Source organism: Eptatretus burgeri, chromosome 2 (assembly GCF_056783735.1).
Source record: "Eptatretus burgeri isolate ZD-2024b chromosome 2, Ebu_testis_v1, whole genome shotgun sequence".
Classification (NCBI taxonomy): Eukaryota; Metazoa; Chordata; class Myxini; order Myxiniformes; family Myxinidae; genus Eptatretus; species Eptatretus burgeri.
Genome location: NC_140962.1, coordinates 19,082,636 through 19,103,192, shown reverse-complemented (window position 1 = coordinate 19,103,192; position 20,557 = coordinate 19,082,636). Strand labels below are relative to the sequence as shown.

The 20,557-nt window shown below is 42.8% G+C and overlaps 1 protein-coding gene across 1 annotated transcript in view; it reads left to right on the top strand.

The window, feature by feature from the left end:
• HUS1 (HUS1 checkpoint clamp component) overlaps nt 1-20,557 on the top strand; it is a gene marked incomplete at its 5' end in the record, with an annotated part of 31,658 nt that overhangs the window by 5,158 nt on the left and 5,943 nt on the right. The window contains 4 exons of the mRNA XM_085849703.1: nt 2,068-2,175; nt 5,881-5,955; nt 10,165-10,264; nt 19,874-20,005. Of these exons, the coding sequence (XP_085705829.1) occupies nt 2,068-2,175; nt 5,881-5,955; nt 10,165-10,264; nt 19,874-20,005 (415 nt within the window). The remainder of the gene's footprint in view (nt 1-2,067; nt 2,176-5,880; nt 5,956-10,164; nt 10,265-19,873; nt 20,006-20,557) is intronic.

Genomic DNA, 20,557 nt, shown 5'->3' with positions numbered 1-20,557 from the left:
AAGAACTAACAAATAACCTGTTCTTGCACACAGGTTAATTCCCCCAGGTTTGTGGATGCACAGGTTAATTATCCCACTTTAATGACGTCTATAACATATTTACCCTGGGCTCGAGGGGTAATGGTTAGAGCATCCACTCTGAGTCTGAGGTCGGTGGGTTTAACCCCAGCTGAGTCTTACCAAAGACTTCCAAAATGGTATGTGCTGCTTCCTTGCTTGACACTCAGCATTTAAAAGGATAAAGCACAGACAAGCAACACCTGGGAAGGCAATGGCAAACCACCCAGTATAACCCTTGCTAAGAAACTGCTTTGGCAGCACCAAATCTTTGTAAAGAGGGACATATTCGTGGCATATTTTATGATGACTTGTAATGGTGGCTTCCACCAGGTGGTGCTATATATATATATATGATACAAATTCACATAGAATTAGAACGGCAATCGGTAGAGCGCATACTTCTGCCAGGCTGAACAGTTTACGTTTTGTATCCCACTGATTATAATAGGTCAGATCTGCATCTGGACCTTGACCAAAATGTAATCGGCTTGTTATTGTCACCGACCCAACTCGCCCATCAAGTTTTCTCAAAACCCATCCACAACGAGTTGAAATATCATGCTCTAGTATATCGTTTTGACCCCATCTCTCAATGGTAAAGGATCAGTTTAAAAATTAATAAACCACTCGGATCCGGATCTTCACCAAAATCTAATCAATTCGTTCTTGTCACACACCCAACATGTCCACCAAATTTCATCCAAATCCGTCTCACTTTTTGAGATATCCCGCTCGCAGAAAGATAGACAAACTTACAGACAGATAGGGGTGAAAACATCATCTCTCATTAGTGTCTCCCCCAAACCCCTCCCCATATCTGAACCATTAATTTTTATTTACCTGCTAAAACATCCCTGTATACCCCCTGAACACAACCACCAGTTTTCAACTCATTCCATACAGCAGTTCAGTTCTCATAATGTCCCCACGTCCGAGAGTATAAATTTTATTTTACCGCCGAAACCCCAAGTACAACCAGCCGTTCTTATTTAATTCTGTCTTGTGGATCGAGGAGTGCAGATAAATATAACAAACACTCAAATGATATGATATTTCGTCTGATGATTCTCCATTTACATGGAGGATGTACTCCTCCCCACCCCTCCACCCCCCCCCACACACCCCACACCCACCCTGAGCCGTGTGGGCTATGACCTTTTTGATTGCCTGAAACTTTCCCTGGCACAACCCCGAGTATCACCAACAGTTTTCAACTTATTATAACCAGCGTTTTAGAAATGCATAGAAGACACAAACCCACAAACAGATACTTCTCGAATTACACACAAGATGATTACCATGGATTGCTGAACAGTTTGATGTGTGTATGATGAATTATTTTTTTGAAAGGACCTGCGGAATGGGTTTGCTTGTTTGACATTTCCACCTGAACGGCACTCATGATGTTCAAATCACATTTATCATGTTGATTTATCCCATGTCCACCATGAATGTCTTCAAAAGGTATAAAGATGTCTCTTAATCTCCTTGCTTTGCATGTGATATGTTTAAGTCCCGATGTGAATGTTTTACACGAGGAAAAAAAGAAAGAGCATTTATTGGTGAGTTTATTCATTCATTCATTCATGCACCATGCTCTATAGTCAAAACAAAGGATCAGTTCTGCCGAAGCAGTTTTGTTGCTTTGGATTACAATTCTGGAGGGGGTTGCCACTCCGATGCAGGATATTCTACTGAGAGTGGAAGGCATTTTGAATTTCTTTGTGGTGCCGGCGATAGCTTTTTTTTTTAGCTGTGAACAGCTCTTTTAGCTGTGAATGCTCACTTACGAGTACATCAGATGCATTTCACAGTCACTGCGTGCCAAGTTGTTTTTTTTGTCAGGTTTGAAGTTTGAGTTTAGTCTTCCTTTAAGATAATTTGTAATAAATAAAAAAAATTAAGACAATATTATGTCATCCAAAAATTATTTGCAACATTTTTGTCATTTCTTCCTCCCCTTGTTTTCCCAACCCTTCTTGTTACCATTACTGTCTTTTCCCCAAGGCATCCCTTATGAGTCATAGCCGAGTGGTCACCCATGACATTCCGGTGCAAGTTGTTCCACATCAACTCTGGGGTGACCATAAAGAGCCCTCCGTTCCGGATTTTGATGTAAACAAGCCCACCCACAACCTTCCTATTTTATAAGACACGTTGTGCTTCTCCTTGCATCCAGCTTGCACTATAATACCAAAAGTATTGGGGCAGTATTTGAATATCCATGATTTATTCAACTCAATATAGGCCGTTAAACTTTTGCAAAAAAAGGAAATGCCACACCCTGTGAGAAAGACATTGTGCACTTTATTTTTTCGTAGATCTTTTTATTTTATTTTAGTAGATCTCTTGTGTAATATTACACCCTTCCCTTTTTATCCCCATGCTTTAAAAGAAAAACGGAGTGATATTGTGATTGGCTCTCTCTGTCTGTTTGTCCGTCCTTCACGCTATCTCCTCCAAAACTTGTAAATCTGCCAACATCACTGCACTACATAAAAATGGTGCAAACACTGATCTCCTCAACTACAAACCTATCATCTCACTTCCATTCATCAGCAAGATCATGGAATCGTCATTGTTGTTGATATGAAATCCATCCTATTCATCAACAACCTCATCTCAGATCATCAATTTAGTTTCAGACCAGGTCACTCTTCCTTGCATATGCTGATTATACTCACCCAACAATGGATGGAGGCCTTCAATGTCAGATATGAGATCAGGGCCGTTTCTCTGGACATACCTCGTGCTTTCGATTACAGTCTGGCATCCCACCTTACTCTACATACTCTCTACCCATGGCATCCAAGACCAACTCCACACATGGCTTACTGACTTCCTCTACTCTCGAAGCCATTGTGTGGCACTCAACAGAATCCTTTCATCTCCTCTCCCTGTCAAGGCTGGAGTGCCACAAGACAGTGTTCTGGGCTAAGTCCTACTTCTGATCTTCATCAATGAGCTCTCTGACTGGAAAATCCTCTTTATCTATTTGCTAAGGACTCCACCCTCTGCCATGACATCCCTCATCCTTCAGACAGGAAGACTGCAGCTTCTTCCCTCTCTTCAACCCTTGACAAAACCACAATCACAAGCTGGTCAAACACTTGAATATGTCTTTCAATCCTGACAAATCTCACACTCTCACTATTGCTCTCCGAAAGGACCATCAACCCCACCCACACAACTACTTTCTTAACAATCCTCTTAAGAAAGTTCAATAAGTCATTCAAACTCCTGGGTCTTGTGATCAGCCATCATCTTTCTTGGGCAAAACACATTTCAAAGTTGGCCTCCAAACCAGCTTACAGGTCGGTGGTCTCTCAGTCTTCTTCCACTTCGTTTCTGGTCTTGCATATTCTGCTCTTTCCACGCTTTGTCCCCCCCTAGGTTTCTGCAGTGTTCACACCATCGACCATCAACTCCCTTCTGGTGAAGCCACCTAAATCCAGAATCTCTGCTGACCTCCACTCATTTGTTCCTCTTTTTCCCCACCTATGGGGATCCAGCAAAAGAGCCCCAGATCATCACGCTTCCTCCATGTTTGACAGTTGGTGTCGCACACTGAAAAACCATCCTTTCGCTTACTCGACGGCGTACAAAAACCCTGCGTGATGAACCGAAGATTTCAAATTTTGATTCATTGGTCCATTAGACCTTCCAGTTTTCAGTCATCTACTGGCGGTGCTTCATGGCCCAGGCAAGCCTCTTTTTCTTATTTTACCATCTTGGCAATGGCTTTCTTACTGCCACTCAACCTGTCAAACCTGCAGCTAGAAGTCTTCTCTTCACAGTTGAAACTGAGACTTCTTTCCTTCGACCAGTGTTGAGCTGTGCTTGAAGCTGCTGTCCTGTGAGCCACCTGTCACGCAAGCTGTTGACTCTCAGAAACTTGTCTTCTGATTGTGTTGTGGCTTTGGGTCTACCAGATCTCTTCCTGTCAGAGTTTCCTCCAGTTTCCAAGTTCCTTTTGATGGTGCAGGAAACTACTCACTGACACCTTGGCCTTCTTTGCAATTTTTCGAAAGGAAAGACCTACACTTTTAAGGGTTATAATAGTCTGTCTGTCTTCCTTTGTTAATTGTCTTTTTCTCACCATGATGATAGCAATATACTACTTCCTGCAGTGCAATATTGTCCAAATAATGCTTCAGAGGGTGTAGCAACACAGTCTGTTCCAACACTGCTTTTATACAGACAGAGGGTTTGTGACTGATCAACAAAAGTTGGGACACCTGTAGGAATCGTTTGCATCAACTTTAAAGGCTTAATTTACTTCCATTGCTGCAGAACAGCTGCAGTTGCTAACCCATTACTTATTCCCTGAAAAGGGCCTTTTTTAACAGCTCTGAAATTTACATTATTTTTCAGTTTTTGGTAACCTAAGCTTTTTTTAACCTCTGGCAGTTTACCGCTTAACTTTGTACCATTTCAGGTTATTCACTGGACTTGAACTGCTTAAATTTCAGTAAAAACTTGAAAAATGGGGGTGTTCTAAAACTTTTGACCGGTCGTCTATGTCCATCTTGATGCCTATTTTGTATGCGTATTTTGTATCCTGTTTTTGGCTGTTACGTCCTGATCTTTTCAGTGCACTAGCTGTTCCATAAGCCCTGACTATGTGTTTTAAATAATTTTTAAAAATACGGTGATGCAGAAATTCACCATAGTTGGTCGTTCATGATCACCACATGGGAAGGTGCGAAAGCAGTATCATTTTGGCCCTGCCCCGTTGGTTGGGGTCAAAAGGTCAAAGAGCAAAAATATGCAATTACAGGCACATTTTAAACCATTTTTCAATGAAATTGAATTTTTCAATTTCAATGAAATATGCAATCAATATTGGGGGACGCATGAGTATGTAATGATTTTTTGGATCTGTCAAAACAGGAAAAATATTTTACTCAAAATTTGATGTTGGGTCATTCCTGGTGGAACTTTTTGCCATCTTTCACCTTTGCTTAAGGTGGGAAGCATGGGGATTTGCGATGGTGCGCCACCAAATTCGCTCGAGTAAAGATTATTTTGGCCCGATGTACCGTATTTTTCAGCATACAAGTCGATGTGGAGTATAAGATAATCGTCCTTATCACACACCCAACCTGTCTACCCAATTTCGTCCGAATCGGTCAACAACTTTTTGAGATATCCTATATATGTCTGTTCACAGACATATAAACGGACAGGCAGATGGGGTGAAAACACAAGCTCTGCCCACCTCAGGTGGCGGAGGTAACTAGCATATTTTAATCCATGAAAGAGCTTAATCCCTGAGCACTGCTTTCAATTAACAATTACACAATTTATTTCAGAAAATATCACACTTTGCAAAAAGTTTTCATTTATGCAATTCATTGTCTCGAACCATAAGTCAATTATGAGTACAAGTCGAGGCCCGGACTTCCGGGGGAAAAAAGTATCAACTTACTTATGTGACAAAAATATATTTTTGAAATTTTATCCTGCTTTTTCTATTTTTAACATTGGCATGACCTTTTGTCTTCCGTTTTTTGATGGCATTACCAACAGTTGACTTGGGAAGGCTCAATGGAAAGGATATGTTCCAAAACTTTGGCACCCAATAACAATTTCATGTTGAAAATCAGCTCTTTATCTCGTTGTTGTCTTGATTACAGCTCAATTTAAATACCTGCCGCACAATTTTATAAAGCACCTGCTGCTTTACATTGTGGGAATATTTGCACACGCAGGTTGAAAGGTTTCACTTTAAGTTTGGGTGTGCTATCCCAATACTTTGTTCATGCAGTGTAAATTAATGGGATTGTACGGGCCACCAAACTGTTGCTTTGTGTTTAGGTGAGCATTTATCTTCCTCCATTCAAAACACTGAAGATTGTGATGGAGAAAATGAGGAATTTGACCAACTTTATGGTGAGGAATGTGTACAGTACTTGCTCGATGTGTTTTCCTTATGGTGAACATTGGGCTTTTTGTGAGGGGCACGTTTTGTGTTTTGTGTGCATTATCATCCTCCTATCGTCACCCAGTCTGTCTTCTCTTGCATCGCTATCGTGGAATTTTCTATGCTATGTGTTGCCTCTGATTGTGTTGCTGCATTTATTTTAAACAAATACAGATCTATGTCTGAGGTCTCGATCGCCTCAGATTGGGTCGTGGTGGAAAGACGTTGGTTGTGGTGCATGTGCATGGTAATGATGTGCGGAGAGTTCATTCTGAGGATTTGAAGGCGAGATACAAGTTGCTGGGTAATCGATTGAGGGGAAGGGGTTGTGATGTGATTTATTATTTTTTATGCAGGGACTTTCCTGAGAATTGGTGGCGTTGCAGATATATTTAGTGGAGAAACAGATCTGAACTAGTGGTTGGAGGGGTGTAGCAGGGAGCAGGGTTAAATTGTGTTTTGGAAACTCTGGAATTCCTTTCATGGTGATTGTGAATTTTTAAAAAAAATTTTACTTAACAGAAAAGGGGAGACGATGTTTGTGGCAGATATTGAGAAGGAAATTGAGCCTTTTTAGGCTAAAGGGGATTAGAAAGGCTGTAGAGGAAGCAATGGGGTGGAAAATATGATTGGTCGGTCGAGGCAGGAAAAAATATTTTGACCTAATGCCAAGAGTACGAATAATGAAATGGAAGAGCTTGAAGCTAAAGTAGATTGTGAAGGGTGGATGACATGGTTGCAGTAAGCGAGATGTGGTTTAATGAGGAGTCGAGCTGGAGGACAGGAATTAAAGCTACAAGATTATGTATAGGTGTGATGGGAAAGGGAATGTGGGAGGGAGTGTGGCATTCTGGGTAAAAGAGAATATTGTGTTGAGAGTAAGGAGGGGGTTAATGTGGATGATTCTGTGTGGATTGAGAATGGAGATTGCAAAAATAGTAAGATACTTGTAGGATGTGTCTATCTAGTATGAGGGAGGAACAGGAGATTGGGGTTCGTGAAAAAAAAAACAAATCATAAAGGCCTATGGAATTGGGAAGATCATCAATTTTGGGGGAGTTTAATTTGCCAGGGATATATTGGGTCCAGGAATGGGGAAGTGAAGAGACGAGAAGGATTTTCTCCATCGAATCCAGGATTGCTTATAAAGTCACTTTGTAGAAAAACCCATGAGGGGAGTGTGGTGTTCGATATTTTTATAGTAATAATCCCAATAATATTGGGAGAGGTACGAGAACACCTGGGGATAAGTGTCCATAACATAGTGTGTGCAACTCCACTGTTGAGATGCTGCATTCAGGATAATAGGGTAAGACTTAGATTTCAGAAAGAAAACTTGAAGGGTTTAAGAGTTAGGTGCTCAAGATTGGGAAAGGCTAACGAGTGGGTTGTCTCCTTCAGATAAATGGGAAACCTTGAAGGAGCAAATGTGTAGGGGCTTCTACATTTGCACAAGAACAGTCAGGGGAACTTTCAATAGCAGAGAGTATCACTATTGGAGGTGAGCAAGGCCTTTTAAAGGAGATCCAAGTCGGTATATTATGTGAAGAAACAGCGAGGAAAACAAAGGGATGATAAAGCTCCAGGGCCAGATAATATGCATCCGAGACGGCCTAGACTCCTAGAGTATTGCGGGAGGTGGCAGAGCAGATAAGCGTGGTGTGAGCGGATATCTTTAACAGCTCATTGGAGTAGCGGCAGGTACCAGAGGATTGGAGAGTAGCAAATGTAACTGTTATTTAGAAAGGTTCCAGTGAAAAATTGTGGATTTATTGACCTGTTCGTTTGATTTCAGTTGTGGGAAAAGAGTTAGTGTTATTAGTAGTCAGGTATGACTTGTGAATTTGCTGGTCGAGTAACCTTCTGGATTGGAAACTGGCTTCGTGATCGGAAGCAAAGAGTGACTGTGGATGGGAGGATGTAAGTAGTGGGTACCCTCAAGGACCGTTATTTTCCATAATGTACATCTATTATGTGTGCAATGGGATTGAGTGGACTTTATAAATTTGCAGATGAAGCTAAGCTTGGAGGCAAGGTAGATAGCAGAGAGAGAATGTAGGAGGGAGAAGGGGTGAGCATGTCACACAGGAAAAGATTCTGGGGTGGTAATATATACGGTGTGTAAGCAGACCGCACAGTGCCAGATAGCTATAGGTAAAGCAGTGTTTTAGGTTGTATCTTGAGGGGAATAAATTATAAATCCAAAGTGGTAGTTTTAACACTGCACAGCAGTGTAGTGAGGGCCCCGTGTAGAATAGGGTATTCAGTTTTGGTCGCAACCTCTTAAGGCCCTGTCACACCTTGACGATTTAGCCAGCGTATGCCTGACGTATGCAAAATCTGGCTAAAATGCTGGCACATGTCGAATACGTTATGGGTAAGTTTGCATACGTTAAGAGCACGCTGGCTTTTTTTCGTAGTACGCTGGCATACGTCGTAGTACGCCGAGCTGTTAGACAAATTTTCCATGCTTGAAATTTTTCGACGTATGCCAGCATATGACTCACATGTTCCGCATAACGCTGGCCATAAGTTGTAGGCATGTTACGCGATCGTTGACACACGTCGACACACGTTACTTGTAAGTTACTCATAAGTCGAAACACGTCAAGGTAATTGTTAGCGTCAGTGTTCCAGACTCCCTGGTTTTTTTGGGGTTTTTTTTTTCTTCGGTATGACGGTGATGTTAACACTTCGATTTCTAGTGCGGTTATAATATAATATAATTAATAGGCTGCCGCTCAACGAATTAAATCATAACCGCACTAGAAATCGAAGTGTCAACATCACCGTCATACCGAAGAAAAAAAACCCCCCAAAAAACGGAGTTTGGAACACTGACGCTAACCATTACCTCGACGTGTTTCAACTTGTGAGTAACGTACAAGTAACGTGTGTCGACGTGTGTCAACGATCGCGTAACGTGCCTACAACTTATGGCCAAGGTATGCGGAACGTGTGTCGTACATCGAGAAATTTTCAACATGCTGAAAATTTCTCGACGTACTCGGCGTATGACGACGTATGCCAGCATACTACGATGTCTGCCAGCGTACTACGATGTATGCCAGCGTGCTCTTAACGTATACAAAACTTACCCATAACGTATTCGACGTGTGCCAGCTTGGTTCGGCAAATTTTTCAGACGTCGGCATATGCTGGCTAAAACGTAAAGGTGTGACAGCGGCTTCACACTTCGATGTCGAGTGCGGTTATGATTTGAATCGTCGAGCCGCAGCCTATGAATAGCCTACGCCACGTGATCGTCGGCGATACACTGCCGCGCGCTATGCATAAGTTAGACTATCGTTGGGCGTAGGTTGTGAACGCTGACAACACGCTCAGCATTCGTTGGTATAAGTTATCTATATGTGATTGAAACGTTCTGTGTACGTTACTAATACGTTATGCATACGTCCAACACGTTATTATATGCCCAAAACTTAAAAAACATCACTAGTTCAGCGTACGCCAGCGTTTTACATACATTTTGATACCTTTCCATACGCTGGTTAAAACGTCAAGGTGTGACAGCCCCTTTAGGAAGGACGTAGTTGCAATAGAGAGGGTACAGCACTGAGCAAGTAGATTGATCCTGGGTCGAGTTAGATGAAGATAAAAGGAGCAGCTAAAGCAGACAGGACTTTTAACATTAGAAAGGAGGTGATTGCAAGGGGATGTGATAGCAATGTTTACGATAATTTAGGGTTTTGACAAAATAATTGCAGAAGAGTTTTTCCACAGAATGGGCACTGACATGACCTGGGGCCACATTTTCCAAGTAAAGAAGAAATGAGTTCGGACTGAAGTAAGGCGGGTCTTTCACTCAGAGAGTGGTATATGCCTGCATAATCTTTCTGCAAAGGTCATTGCAGCAGAAACAATAGATAGTTTTAAAATAAGTTATATAGGTATCGAGAAGTACTTGGGGAAGAGCGGGGGGGGGGGTGGGGTACTGAGATATTGGTAAGATGGCACATGAGTCAGCCAGTTGGCCTCCTCCTGCGTTGTTTTCTTGTGTTGTGTGTGTGTGTGTGTATATATATCCTTGTATTATGTTGTGGATCAGATTCAAGCAAATATGATTGCCTTTCCCACTCATGCCTGACTCTACTGGGGCAAAGAGTCATGTGTGGTTATTCACTTCGTCTGGTTATCATACTATTGAGTGTTTTTAGGTGCTGCAGGCGAATCAATCTGGAGAGATGAATCTGGAGATTAATACAGAGATTTTATCAGTTACCACTTACTTCAAGGACCTTGGAAACCCACCCTGGGGTAAGTAGGCCACTCTTGAGAAGTAATAGGTACATACCAAATGGTGATGATCCTGCTTTTCTCTGTTTGCCAATATCCTGATGATCACCTTTGTCAGCTATAACATCTTTCACAACCTAATGTAACCTCATCGCAGAGCTATATTTACTGTACCACAAATCTCTAAAGTTTCTGCTTGCAGTAATCTGGGTCTAAGATTAAAAAACGTAAATTAACAACATTTATACTGAGTACTACATACAGCCTATGACAAGTGAAAGTTTTATGTTAAGATGCCATCTAATTATTGCATATCTATTTGATTGATATAACCAACCATAAAAGCATGGGGGATTGAACAAGTGAAGAAAACAAGAGTAAAACATGTTTTACGAGAGATGTACTCTGAATTTATTATCAACAATGCTGAAACGAAACTGACACCTCAAGCATATGAAGAGTTGGAAAAGACATGTGCAGTATGCTGCGACCTGTGCCATCCGTTTCGACCACGTGAGGCATGTTGCGACCCGTCCAATACCCGACGATTTGTGCAGTAAGAATACGATCAGACCACCAGAAAAATCCAGTCTCCAGCAGCCTGCTCCCAGTGCAGTAGCCAACTTGTACCAGTGCCGCACAGCTAACTCAAACAACCAAATCTTCCCTTTTAACTCCCCCAAAATGCAATGCCTACCTACCAATGGGTGAGCTTTCCATTGATCTCACTGTGTTTTGTGATAATCTTCTAACTCTCCCATTTACAATGATATAAGCACCCAATCTCAGCAAGGTCCGTCGTCCACAGCTTTATTTGACGACTTTTTTTTCTGACAGTTATTTCATCGCCTTCCTCTTGAGGCTGGATGGAACTTACTTTAATTTACATCATTCACATATGCAGTGTTAATATCCCAGCCTGATACGTACTTTTGTGTATCTGCATAATTAAACATTGAAGGAAGGGAAGATTCCCCAAAATACTTTTCTGAGTCCATGTATTTTAATGATTTCTCTTTCAGCAGAGCCAAAATAAGCTCAAGCATTTTCACTTGGTATAAGCTGCAAAAAGAGGTTGACGTTTGTCATCATCTCTCTCTTCAACTCAGGTCAGGAATGGGAGCATGTGCCGGAGCATGTATCCACTTTCCGTCGGTACTCCAGGGCCTCCGCCTGGCCATCCCCCAGGCAGATGCCTGGCCCATCCCCATCTCCTTGAGAGGCCGATTAACCTGCTGCAACCACGAGGCACATGGTCGGCTCATTGGCCTCCTCCACTCAGGAGACTCCCTCGCTGAGAGAATCTGGCGAGCAGGATCAGCGTCAGGAAAACGAGCCACATGTCCGTACAGCCGCAGCTGATGTTCACGGACTATGCAGGTAACAAATCTCATTTGAGTCTCTCTCAGAAACTACTCGTTGGACACAAAGTCCGACAAGCGATAGCCAGGGATTCTCCAACGACACCTGCTACCGAAGGATTTAAGTCTTCGTCCGAGATTCTTGGTCAGATTCCAAGTCTCACATCTGTTTAGCAAGACTTTGAAGGACCAAGGACTTAAAGACTTGGACTTTCATCCTCCTGCACAGGTGAACCACATCCCATGATCCAGTAAAGCCATGGTTCCCAAGGCCCGACCCAGACGTCTATCGACTTCTTCCTGCTCACAATATGCGAAGACATGAATATCACTGCCAAGGTAAGTGAATCTCTCCATGACCTCAACATCCTCACCACAAACAGGTACAGACAAGATAGTAGCATCCTTGATGCACTGAAAGCCTGGGGCTTAGTTTTGACCCAGGAAACCCATCATCCCAGCGAATGTGACTCTTAATTCAGTGCCTCAAGGGCTCCGAAAGGATATCCAGCGGCTCCGCAAAGATGACTGCATCATCTACGAGATCCTGACATTCCCAAACGATACACCGTAGCTTGATCTCTCCAATATTCTCCTCAGAATCCAGAATCCAGCACTGAAAAGTGTGGGGCTAGTACATAACCCGACAAACTCCAATAAAAGCTGGAGACACAGTAAGTCAGAGATGATACCACCACACCTCACAGCACTCTCGATACCAGAGTATAGTTCAGAAATCAGATGGATCAGTTTACGTGGCACCCCATGAAGACTGCAACTCCTTTGTCCCAAATCACTGAATCCCAAATCTAGGCCGTCTCGGATGAATTTGATCCCAAATCACTGAATCAAGCACTTTATAGAGATCGAGATAGGTTGTGAGCAGCCCTGCTGAAGCTCTGGGCTGCATTCAGTGAGATCCCCAAGAGCAAGGATACAGTCAATCGTTGACCTCTTTGGTGTAAAGTCTGAGTGCTGGTGTACAAGCAGATAGTGGCAAACCCGATCAATAATTATTATCCGAGCAAAGACCTTGCCCGTCACACAGAGCAGCATCACCCCTCGGTAGTTGTTGCAGTCCTGGCGATCACCCTTCCCTTTCCAGAGAGGGACAACAAGGGTTTTCTTCCAGCCAGTTGGGATTATGCCTGTGCTCCAAACAGAGCACATAATTGCATGCAATGACAGGAGTACAGCATTTCCACCAGCCTTGAGAAGTTCAGCATGGATGCCACAGATCCCACAAGCTTTACCCTCTTTCAACTAGTTCACCACAGCTTGTGTTTCTGCAAATGAAGGTCCTTCACAGTTGACTGGAGGGTTAGCAATTGGGATGGTAACACCCGTGGCATCCAACTCAACAGCTGGTGGGTCAGCTTGGTACAGCTGCTCAAAGTAACCGGCTCAACAGGGCTTCACTTCGGACTCCTCTGTCAAGAGCTCACCACCCTCCGCTCTCACTGCAGTACACCGAGGGACTGGCTTAGAGGAACGCAATGCACTCATTCCTCTGCAGCAGGATGAGAATCACTTGACCACAGGGGATGCTCTACCCATTCACAGATTCCTTGCACATAGGCCTCTTTGTCTGCCTTCCACGCACATCCAATTTTATGCCTTCGCTCCCTGAACAGCTCAGCTCTGCCATGAAGCCTGGCCCTGCGACTCTGGTCAATGGTATTCAGCGTCCCTTGGTCTGGGTATTTTGTTCTTTTTCACCCGACGTTCTGTCTTTTATTTTTTGCTCGACAGTGTTCTGTTATGCCCGATTGTGGGTTCCAAGATATCCACTGTCAACATCAAGGATAGTAATCTTGAAGGCACTCCACAACTCTTCAGGATTCCCCAAAATACCCAGACCCCCACACCCCCACTCTGCCTGTTTGCAAACTCCTCAGCTGCCCTCTCATCCTTGAGCTTGTCAACATCCAGCCAAGGCTGAGATGGTACCATTCTCCTGGATTTGAGCTGCAACTTCAGAGTTGCTACAACAAGCCTGTGGTTGCTTTTGAGGAACTGAGCACTCCAGTCGACCTTGCAGTTCTGGATCATCCTCCAGCAACCATCAACGAGCACATTGTGAATGTCTTTTGCCATACCACCAGCGTTGGAATACCAAGTCCAGCGATGAGGCTGTGGGCACTGAAACAATAAACCAGCCACCATAAGTCCACAACTTCTTGCAAAGTCAAGGAACTTGGTGCTATTCTGGTTCACAGTTCCAGACTCATGGGGACCAACACATGTCTCATAACCATCCCTATCAGTGCCAGTTGGTGTATTGAAATCCCCCAAGACTAGAAGAGTGGGGCACTGAGCAACTACAGAATCGAGCACAGCAGACAAGGTCTTTTTCACAGTGAGATCACTTGCCTCAATCGGAGCATATACAGAGACCAGGGAAATGATACCCAAGGAGTTGCAAATCCTCAGTCTCATAAAATGTTACTTGACGGGTGTTACCTCAATTATAATGGGAGTCAGCTTATTGGACACAGCTATGGCAACTAATGGGGCATGGTAACCATCAGAGCGACCAGATTAGTAGTTGATGTGACCACCCACCATGATCTCACCACAATCCAGTCTCCGAACCTCAGAGAGTGCTGCAATAGTAATGTTCAAATGCTGGAACTCAGATGATAGCAGAGACAGGTGATCATCCTCTCTTTGGGATATGACATTCCAGGTACCACCTCAGGTTAACATGAGGAGCCCACCATCTGGTGGAGGACACCTCAGCACCACCCCAAAACACATCACCGCAACCCGACCCAGGAAGATCACCCCGTGCTTTTCTTTATATCAAAGAATGGGGGTCCTGAAGGCTTTGCCCCAATCCCTTCATCCATTGAGCTCTCCTACGAAGGGCAGCTGCACAGAAGGTACTCCCATGAAGTGGGTTTTCAATTTTCTTTTCGTTTTTTTGCTGGTTTTACAGTGGCCAGAGTGCAAATCTTGCCACCAACCTCCTCAAAAAAGGTCACCCAACTGCACGAGGACATATGCAGACACAGTTGGGCACCACTTATGGATGGCCATTAGTTCACAAGGAGCTCCTCTGCCCTTTGACAAGTTTTGCTTTTAATCACACTGGGGGTCCATATCCATACACCCTCCTTACTAGGTTTCCTGGTGAGGGAGACAGTTTAGTTGCCGACAACCCGACCATGAAACAGGTTAGTACAGGTTTACATGGTACCTGTAAGGAAGTCACATGTGATCTGGCCTGACCTGACAATATCTCTCTGCAGCACTCCACTAATTTAAGGGAGAAAAGGCAAAAGTCAGCCAAAAACTTTTGGACAAGTTGACAAAAAGAGAAGATTTTTGTGACAAGGTGACACCAAACTATTTTAAAATGAATATTTCTCAATTCGAGCTTAAAGAAAATATGACGCACGTTACATCATGCTGCACTCTCGAGATCATAGCAACTGCTAAACCTTGGTTAGCCAAACCTATTTCAGAAAGTGGAAATGTGATTGGGGGGGGGGGGGCATGGTGGGAATGGAGTGAGATGGGTGGAGCGCACATCCTGTTCCACAAAGTAATTTTTGTTGCAAACTATTATAGCAGCTTGTTGTTATAAGCTTTATCCACATCATAGAACAATAAACTGCGATGCATGGAATGCTACAGATATCCTGCAAAGGGCTCTCAATTGTTTTGTTTGTATTTGTTTTATTCTATTTTTTGCTTTGCTGCTTTCCACCACAACTTTTGAGAATATACTAGGGACATGAACACACAAACTGTGTTCTCTGAAATTGCCTTTATCATAGCATAAACGGAAAAAATAGTGAAAGGAAATAGAATTTTAAATTGAAAAATAGTGAAAGGAAAGTATTGTTCTTTGGTGTGCTGTGCAGTTGTGAAGTAGTCTCAATCATCACGTTGTGCAGTTTGTTTTATCTCATTATCAAGATATGATTGAGGCCTGCTGTTGGCTTAACGGTTAAGGTGGCTGACTTAAGATGTTAAGGTCTTGAGTTCAATCCTTTGTGTTTTTCACCGTTGAATTAACACCAATTGGGTTGACTCAGCCTGTCATCCTTCTGAGGTTGGAATAATGAGTACCAGCTTACTGGTAACAGGGGCACAGCCATGTCCACAGAAAATGATGCAGCCAAGCAGCCACTGTCGACATATGAATAAATAAATAACAATGAAAAGGGCAATCTGAGAATGCAGACCCTCACCAGGACTTTGTTTTTTTTTGTATGGGTGTGTTACATAATTAATAAGAGACATAATTAGAACTGCTACTTTATAACTGCCGGCAGTGATGACCGGGTACCAAGACGTCCCTCTTTGATTGGACACCTGACTCTGACCTGTGACGTTTTTTCATTCTTATTCATTATTTAAATCAAATCAAATGAAAGACCAAATAGGCACAATCTTGCATTGGAGTAATCAGAAGGAACCCAAACAAGCAATAAGCAAAGATGAAGTTATCAGGAGGAACCTGGATAGGATTCAAATTTCAGCTGCTACTAGCTCTACCCTCAAACCTATCCAGGAGCAGTCAAGTAAACCTCATTCAACAAAAAGTAATAAATAAAATATAAAACAAACAAAAAGAACCCATGTCAAAATATTAAACAATTCTGGCTGCCAGACCATGCATCCGATCAAGTTGAAATTTAAAACATATATTCGCCATCACCACTAGTTCATAAACGTGAAGTTTCACATCGATTTATTCATTGGTTCCAGAGAAAATGTATATATATTTTTTTCATCAATTCAATATGGCTGCCAAACCATGTGACCTATCAATTATTCCTGAACAAACTTGTACACCCATGACTTGAGGAACATTTGTGTGAAGTTTTTCCCTCGATTTGTCCATCCATTTTGGAGAAGAAGATTTTTTTTAATAGGTTTTGAGGTAAATCTAATATGGCTGCTAAACCATGTGACCTCCAACATCATGTGTGAACCTTTTGTTCCTCATGGATAGGCATTCATAGTGTAAAGTTTCGTCTCGATCTGTTTAGCCACTTTAGAGAAGATGATTTTGAAGGTTTTTTTTCTTTTCTTTTTTTAAAACAATATGGCTGCTGAATCGCACGATCGATGACGTCTCAATCTTTTTTTCTGTGGACCATCTTATCCCCAGATGACCCTCAAAAATTTTCATACTAATCAGATGTAGCATTCTACATATGCAACTATGAAGTCATAAAAAGGCACCGATGACGACATTAAAAAAAATCACACTTATTCCACATGAGGAGTACTTGCCGTGTGCTAAGTTTCAATTTTCCCCTTGGTGTGGTTTCAGAGATACAGAGGTCCAAAGTTTTTCCGTTTTCCAACATGGCTGCCACACCACATGACCCATGACATCATAATTGTGATTAAAACATTCAAAATGAGTTGTCGCATTTATGGTGAAAATTTCTTCTCAATCCAACAAGTAGTTGCGGAGAAAAACATGAAAGTTCTTTGCGGACAAACAAATAAACAAGCAGTCATAGACTGGTACTTACGAAATTGTCAACTTGACCTCTGACCTTGTCTAATAAAAGCCGTCTCCAGAGAAGGTAGCGACGCAAACCAGAAGTTTCTACGATGATTCTGTACCAAACCATCAAATATCGAATGTTTTGGATGTTTGACCTCACTGTGACCTTGACCTTTGACCGATTTTGACCAAAATCTAATCAGTGCTAGCCATCACCCTCCTGAATGAAGTGGTGTAATTTGACATTGGTAGCTTCTTCCGTTCTCGAGTTATTGTGCCTACAAACGCACAAACAGAGTTCGGAAGTGATCAATATACTTACGAAATCTAAAAATTTCGCAAGTAACAAAAAAGAAAAAGATGTCGTGTATAAAATACTTGCAAAATCCACCCACTCTCCTAAATGGAGTTCTTTCATCCCCCCCTTCCTGTACAGGCTGGAGTTCCTCAAGGTAGCGTTCTGGGCCCTGTTCTTTTTTTAGTTTTCATCAATGATCTCTCAGACTCTGTAGAAAATCCTCTATATCTCTTTGCTGATGACTCCACCCTCTGCCGTACCATCTGTCATCCCTCAGACCGGCAAGCAGCAGCTTCTTCGCTCACTGCTGATCTGGATAAAATCACAAACTAGTCCAACAGGTGGAACATGTCTTTCAATCCGGACAAATCTCACACTCTCACTATGTCTCTTCGAAAGGACCATTTAGAACCCCCCCCCCCATCCACTTTCTCAACAATCCTCTGGAAGAAGTCCTTTCTTTCAAGCTTCTGGGTCTCTCTATCTGCCATGACCTTTCCTGGGAAAGCCACATTTCAAACCTCGCCTCCAAAGCCAGTCGCCGACTGGGAATCCTCCGTCGTGTAAAGTTCTTCCTCGGCCCACCTGAGCTCCTGACCACTTACAAAGCTTTTGTCCGCAGCCTGATGGAGTACTGCTCTCCCCTCTGGGCTGGTGCTCCTGCCTCCCACCTTTCTCGGCTTCACGCTGTAGAAACCAAGGCATTTCGGATCATTGGCATCTCCCACGATGAGGCTGAGTCTTTGGGCCTCTCACTCAATCACCGCAGGTTGATTGGTGGCCTTTCTGTCTTCTACCGTTTCCTATCCAGCCTCGCCCCCCCCCCCCTGCTCTCTCTGCGATTTGTCCCCACCACATTTCCGCAGGGCGCTCAAGGTCCGCCAACAACCCCCTTCTGGTAAAACTACCAAAATCACAAATCGCTGCTCACCTTCACTCTTTCATTCCTATTTTTTTCCTGCCTTTGGAATAAACTTCCTCACTCTATTCTTTCCCATTCTTCCCTCCAGGCTTTCAAAACAGCTGTTCACCACCACCTCTTCTCTTCCCCCATCCAAATCCTCGATCTTTTCTACCCCCGATAATCCACCCAAGCCCACTTCCTTCAATTCCCCTGCTTTCCTTCCTGAAAGTCCCTGTAATGTCCATCTTCTCTTCGCCATGTTCCCCATCCCATCCTCATCCCTCTCCCTTCCACAGTTCACCTAATGTGTCTGTTCCCCACTGTTTTGTCCCTTCCACTCCCGCCCCTCTTGTCTCATGCCCCCTTGCTGTGAGTTGTGTGTTCGCTCTCATACGAGCCTCGACCAAGGTATACAAAAAACAAACAAACAAACAAACAAGCAGTCATCGACTGCTACTTATGAAATCGTCAACTTGACCTCTGACCTTGTCTAATAAAAGCTGTCTCTCGAGAAGGTAGCGATGCAAACCAGAAGTTTCTACGATGATTCTGTACCAAACTATCAAAAATCGAATGTTTGACCTCACTGTGACCTTGACCTTTGACCGATTTTGACAAAAATCTAATCGGCACTAGCCATCACCCTCCTGAATCACGTGGTGTAATTTGACATTGGTAGCTTCTTCCGTTCTCGAGTTATCGTGCCTACAAACAAACAAACACACACACACACACACAAACAAACACACAAACAGATGACGGAAGTCATCAATATACTTACGAAATCTTTAGATTTCGTAAGTAATAAATGCCAGGAAGTCAAAGTTGTATCAATCTTTTTGAAACACCCTGTATGTGCACATTTTAAACATTTTAAATGAAACTTTGTATATGCAATCAACATTGTGAGATGCATGAAATACGTAACGATTTTTGGGATTTGATCTCGGGCTCATACCCCAGAGGGTTCGTGCTTTCGGGCTTCGGGTCACGGGTTAAAACAGGGAAAAAAAAATTTAAACTCAAAATTGGATATTGGATATTGGATCATTCCTTGTCAAACATTTTACCATCTTTCAACTCGACTTTAGCGAGGAAGCGTGGGGATTTGCGATGGCATGCCATCAACTTCCCTGTAGTTTGGCTTGTGATACCTTTTGGGTCACTCATTTTGTGTTGATGCCTTGTGGAGTTTGTACTTTAAAAAAAAATCTGTCCTCGGAAGTACCTATACCAAGATATTCTATCGTTCAAAAACTCAAGCATTCAGCATGCCCGTTTTAAACTGGATGGGGAAATTATATATTTTTATTCCCAGTTATAAACAGCTGACTAAGTTTTTGGCTACAACTACCTTCCAGAAACAGGATTAGAATTGAGGTTTTGTGCACTCTGAGGAACTCAGCAAGATGAAGGAGAAGTATGCTCCTGCAGAATATGCCCGGTCCAGCATCTGGTAAACTGCAGTCAGGTCAAGATAAATATGATGGGTGAAATTGAGGATCTCCTCATGGGAGATCTCAGAAGATATAGGAGACTTTCACTCGAATAGAGATGTCTGAGTTATTATTTGTTTGTTTTATTTTTCCAGCCAGTGAAAACTGGTCTCAGGATCGGTGTCAGGCTCGAGATCCCAAGGCAATGGCTCAAGCAAAGGTGGACACAAAAAAGCTCCTTCAATTTGTGGCTGGACAGCAGATAAATGCTGACAAGGCTGTTTGCAGTGAGTACCAAAAATCATCACTGGTTATTTGTTTGAAGTTAAATTTTGTGTCTTTTCCTTGTGTAATTAGGCCAATAATCATCACGCTTTCATTTTGATATTTGTGGGAAGCAAGGAATTTTTATGCTGGAACGTAATGTAAGACGGGTTATGGTTCGAAGTTAAAACTGAAGGCAAAGAAAATTGATAACAGCTTTGTTATTTCATCACCTCACTACATGGGTATTATATTGTTTGGGTTTTGAGAAACCGCTATTGTGAATGTGCACTCACGATATGTAGGTCCTTCAGCGTAGTTATTTCCATAATAAATGTTTAGAATAGTCCCTTACCTTCAGATGGGTCAGTGGGATCCAAACTGCGTTGGAACAGGTAGTTTAGGATTCACCCCCAATTTTTCCTTTGTATGTGGAAGGTCGTCGGCAAGGCGTTGGCAACCATTTGATGCGGCTTGTGCCGATCCCTTCCTTACATTCCCTTTATCATTAATTTCCCTCCCTCTTCTTTATCGTTCATTCTCTCTGTCTCTCTCTGTCTTTTCTCACACCACAC